The 11740-nt window shown below is 37.3% G+C and overlaps 1 protein-coding gene across 1 annotated transcript; it reads left to right on the top strand.

Moving 5' to 3' along the window:
- The first annotated feature begins 869 nt into the window (after window positions 1-869).
- Window positions 870-9763, top strand: LOC113041237 (E3 ubiquitin-protein ligase TRIM39-like). Its single transcript, XM_026199667.1, has 7 exons — window positions 870-1203; window positions 1706-2471; window positions 3448-3534; window positions 7031-7264; window positions 8277-8424; window positions 8917-8943; window positions 9057-9763. The coding sequence occupies exons 2-7, from the start codon at window positions 1707-1709 to the stop codon at window positions 9590-9592; spliced, it is 1797 nt and encodes a 598-aa protein (XP_026055452.1). The 5' UTR covers window positions 870-1203; window position 1706; the 3' UTR covers window positions 9593-9763.
- Window positions 9764-11740: the final 1977 nt, after the last annotated feature.

Genomic DNA, 11740 nt, shown 5'->3' with positions numbered 1-11740 from the left:
AGGACATTTATGGAACACATCTCACCCCCAAAGTCCTCTGCATCGCAGGTGATCCCCCCCCCACCCGTCATACAGCTTCTTCAGTCTGCTGCCATCCGTCTTCTGCCCCAGGCACCACTGAACTATGAAGCCCCCCCCCAACTAATATATGATGGCATGCACCAGTCACTTTGTGAAGCATTGGTCTGCTCATTACCTCATTCAGCATGGAACTGATGTCGTTCCACTACCTCATCAGTCAGTAAAAAAAAATAAAATAACTGCTCTTGAGCCCTTTGTCACCTGTCACTTTAATCAGACTTAATAAGGTTTTTTTTTTTTTGCACTAAAAATATTTTATCTGCACTGTTGTTCACTTCATTGATTTGCACTCTATCTGTCATTTGCCTTGCACTGCTTTATTTTTAATTTTATAATATGTAATAATTTTTACATTCCCTTATTGTATAGTTGTATCTACATTTTATATTTGATCTAGATTTTTAGGCTTTAATGTTAATGTTATCTGTATTCACCGGGGTCTGAGTGTAACGCAATTTCTACTCTCCGTATGTATGTACTGTACATGTGGAAATTGACAATAAAGCAGACTTGACTTGACTTGACATAGTTTAATTCAAAGGGGTGAAAGCAAATAACACAGAGTACATTTTTCATTTAAACATGAGATGAAGTAGGATGGGGAAAACCCACCATAAAGTCTCAAGAAATGTTTTTTTTTTTTTTTAAACTGAACCCACCTTAATTTTACATGGCTTTCTAAACATGCGGCTCTATTGTGTGAGACGTTTGTGCAAGGGCCATCAGAATGCATGTGCGTGCAGGCAGTCACTCGATGGAAGTGCTCTGTACTCTGACCTGGATAAGTTTATGATCTAAGTTACTCATACTAAGTTACTGATACCATGTTATGTCAGTAGTTGTTCGGGAAACTGAAAACATTTTAAAACCTAGGGTGGATTTGTATGAAAACCAAGTTTGTGTGTGTGTAAATGCGATAAAGGTCATTAAATGTATTTACTCACTCAGCAGGGAAAAATTAGAAACCATGATTATGGGCGGAGCTGTTGTATGACATCACTGAAGGTTAGTCAAATAATTAAATGAAAGTGAAGCTAAGTTAAACAGAGGAGCTGGAAGTTTTTTTAAAAACATCAACCCCAAACACTGAAACTACTGATCGCATCTGATATTCATCAATAGGTAAGTGATCCAAGTTTTGAACTGAAGTAGAATCAGTATATTAGTATTGACTATAAAGTTTTATGTGTGCTTTAAAGACGAAACCTAAAGATTTAAGAAACAAAGTACATGAACTTAAGACCGAATGGACCAATAAACTACAATTAAAACAAATATAGTATAATACATTACACCTGGTGTTTGGAGGTATTTATTGTACGGTGAGGTAAGTTCTGTAAGCTTATTATTTAAAAAAATATATCAAATGTAACCCTTTTAGTTGTTGTCTTTCATATATAGGAGGGAACTTGTTTTATATTGTTGTTGTAAACCCGCGTTTTATACACATTATATTCAGTTTCAGTATTGTAATTAACTGTATGCAGTTAAACATGTGCATGAATATAACCATGAACTGACTTTCAGTTTTTCAAAAAGGGAAGCTACACAAAGCTAACCCACAAGTTAAACCAGTTTACAAGATTGAATACTTACAGTATATTGTCATTACTTATCTTTTCAGCATGGCGTCCTCCAGTGGTGCACTTAGTCATGAGCTCCAGTGCTTCATCTGTCTGGATGTGTTCACTGATCCAGTCACCACTCCATGTGGACACAACTTCTGCAGAACCTGCCTGAACAAGTTCTGGAGAAACACACAGACCTGCTTCTGTCCAATCTGTAAAGAAACATTCAGCAGAAGACCTGATCTCATTGATCCCAGAATGCAACCTCTAGTGAGGGGGACAAACCAACCCACACTCCATCGAACACAATCTCTACCGAAGTGGACAAACAAACCCCCGGTGCCGGTCCCGCTCCCCCGTATCCGGTCTCTAAAGAGGAGAAACCAACCACCGCTCCCACGAATGCAATCTCTACAGAGGGCTCAAGTCAATATGATATCCACAGGGCCCAGAAACCATAGAGGCACCCCTGAGTACAATGATGAGAGTGTTGTGCAACACTTTCAGGAGAAGCTCAATCTAGGATCTGAAGTGTTTTGTGACATCTGTGTTGAAAGAAAGCAGAAAGCTGTGAAGTCCTGTCTGATGTGTCAAAGCTCTTACTGTGAGACTCATCTGGAGCCCCATCACAGAGTCCCACGTCTAAAGAAACACAAACTGATCAACGCTGTGGAAAATCTGGAGGATTATATATGCCAGAAACACGAGAGACCTCTGGATCTGTTCTGCAGAGATGATCAGACGAGTGTGTGTCTGTCCTGCACTGAAGGAGACCACAGGACTCACAACACTGTTCCTATAGAAGAGGAGAATCGAGAGAAGGTTATAAACATAACACTTTACAGAACAAATGAAATGCTTCTTTCTTGTGCACTGACATGTTGAAGAACATGTCCCTCAGAGTCCACATAAAAAGGGTGGTCTGGGGCATGGTTCATGTGAATTCCTGTAGGTTTTTTTTCTAAACACAATCTTACTAAATCATGGAAGTGAACTGCTATTAAGGATGTATGAATTGGTCAAAATATGTATTTAAGTGTAAAACTCACTAGTTTTCCTGATTACCATGACTGACGCTCTACAACTATTGGAAACCTGGAATCTGTGGGTGCAAAAAAAAACCTCAAAATACTAAGAAAATCAACATTTAAATTTGTCCAAATGAAGTTCTAATTACACATATATGCAGTGTATATTTTTAAAATATGTACATTTATTTACATGTCTATTTTTTTATTCATATAATTTATATTATAAATAAATAAACATATTGAATATATAAACAACATATTTTTCTGAAATATATATATATATATATATATATATATATTAATCGCATCCAAAATATATTTTATATATATATTTTATATATATATATATATATATATATATATATATATATATATATATATATATATATATATATATATATATATATATATATATATATATATATATATATAAATAAATAAATAACTTTTATTTTGGATGCAATTAATTGCAATTAATAATTTGACAGCACTTGATATACATATAAAATGTCTGCCCACAGAGAGTGACTCCCGCATTCATTTTGAACACTTTTTATTACAGTCCTGACAAATAGTATTAGCAATCAAACCCAGGTTCGGACCAAGCAATTGAACCAAATGTGAAAGCATGCTCAAAGATACAAAACAACTATTTTGAATTCATGGGGTTTTTAAATGGTTTCTATATTCAAATAAAAAAAAAAATTGTCAAAAGATGGAATGCTAAATTCAGTCATAAATGTCTTCTTCTGTTTATGTACAATCAGTTGGTTAAGAAAAAGACGGTGCAGCATATGATTCAGAACAAAATGAAGAAGATTCAAGAGATCCAACACTCAGTAGAACTGCGAAAAGTAAGTGTAAAATGTAAAATGTAAGTACAATGTAAAACTGATATGCATTATAATATATTGCTCAAAAAATGATGGGGACACATTAAATCACACATTTCAACCAAGTGTAAAATCTTATACACATTGTATAATTTGTTGAGAGCAAAATTATGTGACATTTGTCACCGGAATGCAAAACCATCAACCCAATGAGGGCTGGATTCAAAATCAAAATCAAAGTATTTACAGGCTTGCATGAATTTGCAAGCCACCCATGAAGTAACAGGCTCCCACATGCCCATATGGACTCCTGACAATGTCTAGACATTATCCTAATGAGATGGAGGATGATGTACTGGGGTATCTCCTGCCAGACCTAGATCAGGGCATCAAGTCAAATCAAGTCACCATTATTTATATAGTGATTTTTTCTTTTTTACAATTTAGATTGTGTCTAATCAGCTTGTGGAAATGAAGCAGTCAGTCAAGCTTGCATTATTTAGGAAAACAACTTTCACTTAAATAAAAAAATATATAACAAACATGATTAATGTAACCATTTTAAAGAAAAAGGGTTGTTTTGTTATAGCTTTTGGAGCAAGGGCGCTGCCGTCTTGCAGTACCACTGCATGTGACATCACAGGGTTGGTTCGCTCCAATTGACCAGTGCAGTAATATATGCGTTTCTTTACATTTTGAAACACACGCTTGTTTTGAAATGGAGGACGATGACCTTGAAAGCAATGTAAAGTCCATAATAAGTGCAATTGCCTATGCATTACAGCATATACGGCGATAGGGCTGAGCAGTAAGACCTATTAGGGGTTGAAGAAGTCGGGAAACTGCTGGTTTGGGGTAAATTCAATACAATTCAATTTTGAAATCAGTTACCAGACTGGTAGCCAATGCATTTAACATAAAATTGGTGTGATATTGTCTCGTTTGTGACTACACGTGAGTAGGCGGGCAGCAGCATTTTGGACCATTTGAAGATGAGAGATGGAAGAGAGAGGTAACCCAACATACAATAGACAAATCGTGTAGAAATAAAAGCGTGAATAGCGGTTTCAAACCTTTCCTGGTTAGGAGAGGTTTGACTTCGGGTAACAGACTAAGATTATAAAAACTGGTACTTACTATTGTATTAATTTGTTTGTCTAATTTGAAGCTATTATCAAGGTGAAAATTTAGTAATAGATCCCAAAGGTAGCATATACAGCAAAAATAGGAATGGTGCTAAAATTGATCCCTGGGGTACACCACAAGTAAGCTGAGCCATCGAGGATGAAAAAGCACCTTCTATTTGACAGGAAGGATTGAAACCATTTCAAAACTGTGCCAGATAAGCCAAACGAACATTCAAGTCAGGATAAATTAATCCAGTGGTCCACAAAGTCAAAGGCTGAACTTAAGTCTAACAGCACTATAAAGCCATGGTATCACCAGTGTCGGTGGTAATAAAACATCATTAAACATCATTAAGGCTGCACATTTTTATTCCCCTCCCCAAATTGCCAATTGCCTCAGCGAGGGAGACAGCGACTATTGTCCTGGATCACGTTTTCCCTATTCATGGCCTCCCGGTGAACGTGGTTTCTGACGGGGTCCCCAATTTGTGTCTAAGTTTTGGGCAGAGTTCTGTCGACAGCTGGGGGGCAACTGCGAGTCTTTCCTCCGGGTATCACCCGCAGACAAACGGTCAGGCTGAGCGTTCTAACAAGAATCTGGAGAGAGTAATGCGTTGTGTGGCGTCCGCAGAACCGTCATCTCGGAGTTCCAGATTAACTATGGTGGAGTATGCTCATAACTCCCTCCTGGTCTCCTAGCCACCCTTATTCCCCTCCCAAGAATCTGATGCCGTTGTTCCATCCGCACACTCATTTATTCAGAGATGCCTCCGTATGTGGAGGGTTGCCAGAGAAGCCCTCACTCGGACTGGTGACAGGAACAAGGCGTCAGCGGAACATCACCGTGCTAAGCCCCAAGGTCTGGTTGTCCTCCAAGGACATTACTCTCAAATTCCCCTCACATAAACTGGGACCCAAATTTATTGGACCGTTTGCCATCTCTAAGGTGCTCAGTCCGTTGTCGGTTCGACTCAATTTAACCCCCCAGTTTAAGAATATCCACCCGGTGTTTCATGTCTCCAAGATAAAGCCTGTTATTCGCTCCACCCTTCAGCCCCAGACCTCTGTCCCTCAGCCTCCTAGACTCATCGAGGGGTCTCCGGCTTATAGGGTATGTTGTCTCCTTGATGTGAGACGGAGGGGTAGAGGTTATCAATACCTGGTAGACTGGGAGGGTTATGGTCCGGAGGAGAGATGCTGGATTCTGGCTCGTGACATCCTGGATCGCGCTTTCATTGACCAATTGCATCTGCATCATGGTGAGTCCTCCGGGGATGCCAGGAGGCGTCACTGTCACTGTTCAGGGTACTTCATCGGCTTCCCTGTTGTCTGTGTCCTGTCATTTTCTGCAGCTCGTGACCTGGGCAATCATTGCCCTCACCTGTTGTTTGTTCCTATTCTCCCATATATTCCCTGCTGTGTCTGTCCCTTGTTGTCAGTAGATTTTGTGTTGTCATTGTGCTTGTGCTGTGTGTCTATTTCCTTACCTTTTGGCTGCTGTGCTCAGGACGCATAGACGAGGAGTTCTTGCGGTTGGCCGTTGGCCCGAGATCCTCTGTCTCGTTTCCACATCCTGTTGGGCATTGCACCAGAGGTGGTCTCCACAGCCTGTGTCCGCAGGTGTCTGTACAGACGGCCTACAGAGTAGTTTTTTACGTTGGATTTTTTATTGTACCCAATAAACTGTTGCACGTATCCCCAGCATTTGAGTTCTCCTTCTTCACGGTCCTGACAGTTTGATGTTGAATATTCATCCAAATTATGGTGAAAATTATTTGTGTGTTAACATTTGTGTGTTCAAAATGTCAAGACATGCTTATATTACTGCACTGGCCATCGGACCCCGTAACGTTACAAGCAGTGGTACTGCAAGATGGCAGCGACCTTGCTCCAAAAGCTATAAAAAAACATTGTTTTTTCTTTACAATTTTTACATTAATCATGTTTGTTACATATTTTTTAATCAAAGTGGAAATCACTTTACTAAATAAAGTTAACTTAGCTGAATGCTTCACTTCCACTTTAAAGAATTAAATAGTATGACAAAATAATGTGCTGTTATCCTATGGCCAGAGGCTGCAACAAAGTCAGATTGTGCAAAGGACTCATCTGGTTTCTGTGGCCTTGTCCCGATCACCGTCTAGGTGATGAGGTCTTCTCTGGGGCATATTTAGTTGACAATGCTGCTTCAGATGCTCCGGTAAATAATCTCCCAGAGGTCCTCAAATGACAGGTCTGAGGAATTCGAGGTTCTGAATTAAATATATAAAACACATTTGACATAACACATAGTCTATAGAAGATGAGAACATTTTCATTTTTGAGCGCACCATTTAAATATATTGTACATGTAAACACATAACATCCTGATAACTATTCTCATTTATCAGAGGAACATGGAGAAAGAGAAATCAGCCAGTGTTGAGCTCTTCACTGATCTGATCCGCTCCATTGAGAGATGTCAGTCTGAGCTGCTGAAGATGATGGAGGAACAGCAGAAAGCAGCAGAGAAACAGGCTGAAGATCTCATTAAAGAGCTGCAGCAGGAAATCACTGATCTGAAGAAGAGAAACACTGAGCTGGAGCAGATCTCACACACTGATGATCACCTGCACCTCATTCAGGTCTGTCATCATCTGTCTCATCACTGAGAATGCAGAATATTATTGGTCAATCTTTTGACAAATCTGATGAGCTACATGGGTTCTAACTTTAGGTTCTATGCTTTTGGAAATAATACAGAATAGAAAGAAGCAGTAATAAAATTCCAGTAGCTAAATGGGACAAAAAAAGGTATCAGTGCAATATCTGTTTGCATCTGTAGAATTTTGTTTTCTTTATGTTTGAAGGCTGATTTTTTTTTCTCACTGAGCAGTTTTATTTTAGTATCATTCAGATACTATTATAGCTTAATAACATATTAAATTCACTTTTGTTTTTATATTTCTTATATTTACATTTATGCATTTAGCAGACACTTTCATCCAAAGCGATTTACAGTGGATTCAGGCTATACATTATTATTATTATTTTTTTACCAGTATGTGTGAACCCACAACCTTTTAAGCTGCTAACGCAATGATCTACCACTGTTTTCATTTTAATTGTAGTTAAAGTTGTACTAATTTTGTCTATTACTTTTGTTAGTTTTGTTTCTATAAACTGAAGGGTTTTACAGATGGTTTGTCCATATTCCTGATTTTATATGACATTTTATTCTAAAGCATGGAAAAAAAAATATTCTGCCTGTTGACAATATTTATGGAATAATTAAAATGGAACACAAAAAACTCATTTGAATAGTCCTTTATCTCTAATGTGTAAATAATATAAAACAATAATTTGGAAGCTAGCTTTATTCAATTTCCTTAGATTTCTATTCTGGGTATTTATGCAATTTGGTGTATATTTATTTAGACAATGCATCATTTGCATATTTAAATATTTCAGAAAACTTATAATACAGATGATATTTACAGTTCTTTAGGGGGCCGAAGCTGGTATCCATACTTTGGATACCCTAATCACCTGGGTGTCTTGCCCTAACTGTAGTTGAAAGCTCTTGTATAAAAAATTTTTGAACGAATGAATGAAACATTTAATTAACAATTAAAAACACTCTTCTTCCTGCTGTAGATGTTCTCATCCCCCCACAGTCATTCACACACCAAGAACAAGACTGAGATCAGTATTGATACTGATGTGAATGTGCTCCCTCTGCATAGAGCTCTGACTCAACTGAAGAAAACACACACGGCACTAACTAAAAAACTCAGTAAATCAGGTATGTCTTTGGTATGTCACAATACCTGTCTTTGGGAGTATCCTTGAAAAAACTGTTGGTTATGACTTAAAGGCACAATGTGTAATATTTTTGTATTTAAATATCCAAAAAGCACAATAACAGTGCTATATATTTTGCTGACTTGTGTACTTACAGTACATTATCTCAAATGTTTCAAAGACTGTTTAAATCCAGATAAATAAGCAATTTTAACTAGTGACACGGACCGTGTCCATAGTGTCATTGTGTCGCCTGCCAATGACGTCATAGCCCGTCAATATCCGTGGACATGGAAACACTAAAGACACTTTAATATGTCATGCATTTTAATAGACTGGTGACGACCACACAGAGTGGCATTATAAAAGATCTTTCAAATGTATCAAATGCAGCAGGCGCAATGATATTACGCAGCGCAGTAATAAATACATATTTATCTGAAATATTCCTTTATACAATTTGTCACACTTATATTGTCATGTGTGTCCACAGGGTTGGGATGGGCTCAGAAGTATGCAGGTACAGTGTATCTGATTTTCTCCAATACACTTTAAATCATTTATAATCTGCTTTATAAACATATGAAAATGTTTGATCTGAAGTTGATTGATAATGTCTGATCTCTCATCTAGTGGATGTGACTCTGGATCCTGATACAGCGAATCCATGTCTAATCCTGTCTGATGATGGGAAACAAGTCAGTCATGGAGACAATACGCAGAACGTCCCAGAAAACCCAAAGAGATTTGATGACTATTGTGTTCTGGCAAAGCAGGGATTCAGTTCAGGCAGATTTTACTATGAGGTTCAGGTAAAGGGGAAGACTGGGTGGAGTGCAGGAGTGGCCAGAGAATCTGTTAACAGGAAGGGGGACATTAGTCCGAGTCCTGAGGATGGGCTCTGGTCTATGGTATTGATTAATCGGAGGCAGTATATAGCTTGTGATAATCCAGCAGTCGGTTTCTCTAACAGAAGGACACCTGAGACTGTGGGAGTGTTTGTGGATTATGAGGAGGGTCTGGTCTCTTTTTATAATGTGGGCTCCAGATCTCATATCTACTCTTTCACTGCTCAGACTTTCACTGAGAAACTCTATCCATATTTTGGCCCTGGCCATAATGATAAAGGTAAAAACTCAAACCCACTTATAATTTCACCTGTCAGTTGAGACAAAGTGTTTTTCCTGAAATCTCATCTCAAAACATTAACCAACTATAAATGTACTGTTAAGGAACCGAATATGTAAAGCAATACCAAAAAAGTAATTCACATTCCAAAATGAAAAATTATTTTAATAATTAGTTTATATTAATGATAATAAATGAGTGTATGTGTTTAAGATCCATGATCAAATAAGTTCTATTGACCAAAATTAATACATGTGGTAAGAAAAATTTGAATAAAAACAGTTGTTCTCAACCTTTTTTTACTCCAAGCCTTTTATATTCACAAAATCCTTTGTATCCTAGTGATATTACTTGTCAATTGCATGAATTTTCTTTTTAAACAAAACATTTGAAAGTGTTCTTTTTTGGAAATATTGTAAAAGAAAAAAGGTCACTGCAGATATTATTCTAAGCACAAGTCGCCAATCTGCCCCTGCACTACAGCATAAATAGCATCTGTCAATGGTGTCGCTTAATTTTGTAACAAGAGCCCACACTTTTTATCGTTTCACTCTTGCCGTAATGACTGACTACACCTTCGAGCAAATGTCGGCCACATATTTCAGTGAAGGGAAATGACAAGCAGCAGTTTCTAATTCGTCGTTAACAATGAAGTATATGGAGATGAAACCACGCAAGTATCAATAACAGTATCGTTTGTCCTGACGCTTATCGGTACTCCGGTATCGACCCAATTACGTACCAGTCCAAAACAAAAATACCCGTTCTCGGTACTCATTCCTACTAATAAATCTTTTACCTGCTTATAAAAGTAGCAAACTGTAGGTGTCGCACAATTATTTACATCATTCTCTCATGAAAGTAAAATAAATCAATACTCGTATAGCCCATCTTAGCTTGACAAACCAAGAATCAACATATTCTCCTCAGAAGAACTGCCAAAATGACTCTTGCAATAAAAATAAAAAATAAATTGGCAGTTTCGAGCTTCAGGATCGTGGCATATACTCATACAGTGAAAACAGATTGATTTAAATGAACAGAAATCTTTTAACATTATTACTATTATTGTCTATTATAATACTATTACAGGTCACATTCGCATTGTCTTGGGAACTTTTTACTATGTTTTCATCATTCATTTTTTAATATTATATTTATTTACTTATTACTTTTTTAAGATGACAACATTTAGTTATATGTAGTATGATTTAGGTATTTGCTATATCTAGCTACATTTGCAAATTTGCAAACTACCAAAACAAATAGCTGCAGGTGAGTGAAAGACTTCAGTGAAGGTGAAACTAAAAACAGATGAGCTGGAAGATTCTTCAATCAACAACTTCTTTATTCATACACACTGAAACTAGTGATCCCATCTGATATTGACTCTCAGAAAAAGGAAGGAAATGACAAAAGAAAAAATATATAATTAGGTCAATATCTAATGTCATGAAGCAATATTATCAGTTCCTCTATTTAAAATCCTTAAAAGTTTCGGTAAAACTTTATTTTGGTGGCCCCTTTTGAACCTGGTCGACTAACTCTCATTAAAGTTTTTGTAGCCTGTCTGCTCAACATCTGCTAACTCATTATTGTGTTGGTCTCACAACAGACATTCTACTGACCATAAGTAACTTTGCAAATACATGTCAAGTTAATCTAACCTAACCCTACATCTCTAAACACTATAGTGAGGAGGAACCAATATGACCTTATTTCGAACAAAATCTTACCAAAACAAAGTTTGTTTTGAGTTTGTTGAGGCAGTCTGAAACAACTTTCCGGGGCAGTTTGTTTTGGCTCCTAAACACCTTTGAGATACCGTTGGTCTGTGGTGAGATTTTGAAATAAAGCATCTACCAGCAAGAGCTAACTTTACGTCTATTATATTTCTAATCTATACAAATTTTGTTTCCTGTAATTTTTCATAATGCTCTTGCCAACATTTTTCATGAGCTGAACTCAAAGATCTAATACTTTTTCTATGTACACAAAAGGCCTATTTCTCTCAAATATTGCTCAGAAATCTGTCTAAATCAGTGTTCGTGAGCACTTCTCCTTTGCAGAGATAATCCATCCACCTCACAGGTGTGGCATATCAAGATCTGATTAGACAGCATGATTATTGCACAGGTGTGACTTAGGCTGGCAACAATAAAAGGCTGCTCTAAAATGTGCAGTTTTAT

Source organism: Carassius auratus, chromosome 23 (assembly GCF_003368295.1).
Source record: "Carassius auratus strain Wakin chromosome 23, ASM336829v1, whole genome shotgun sequence".
Lineage (NCBI taxonomy): Eukaryota > Metazoa > Chordata > Actinopteri > Cypriniformes > Cyprinidae > Carassius > Carassius auratus.
Note: the sequence above shows the minus strand (reverse complement) of the source record. Positions and strands in the feature narration are given on the sequence as shown.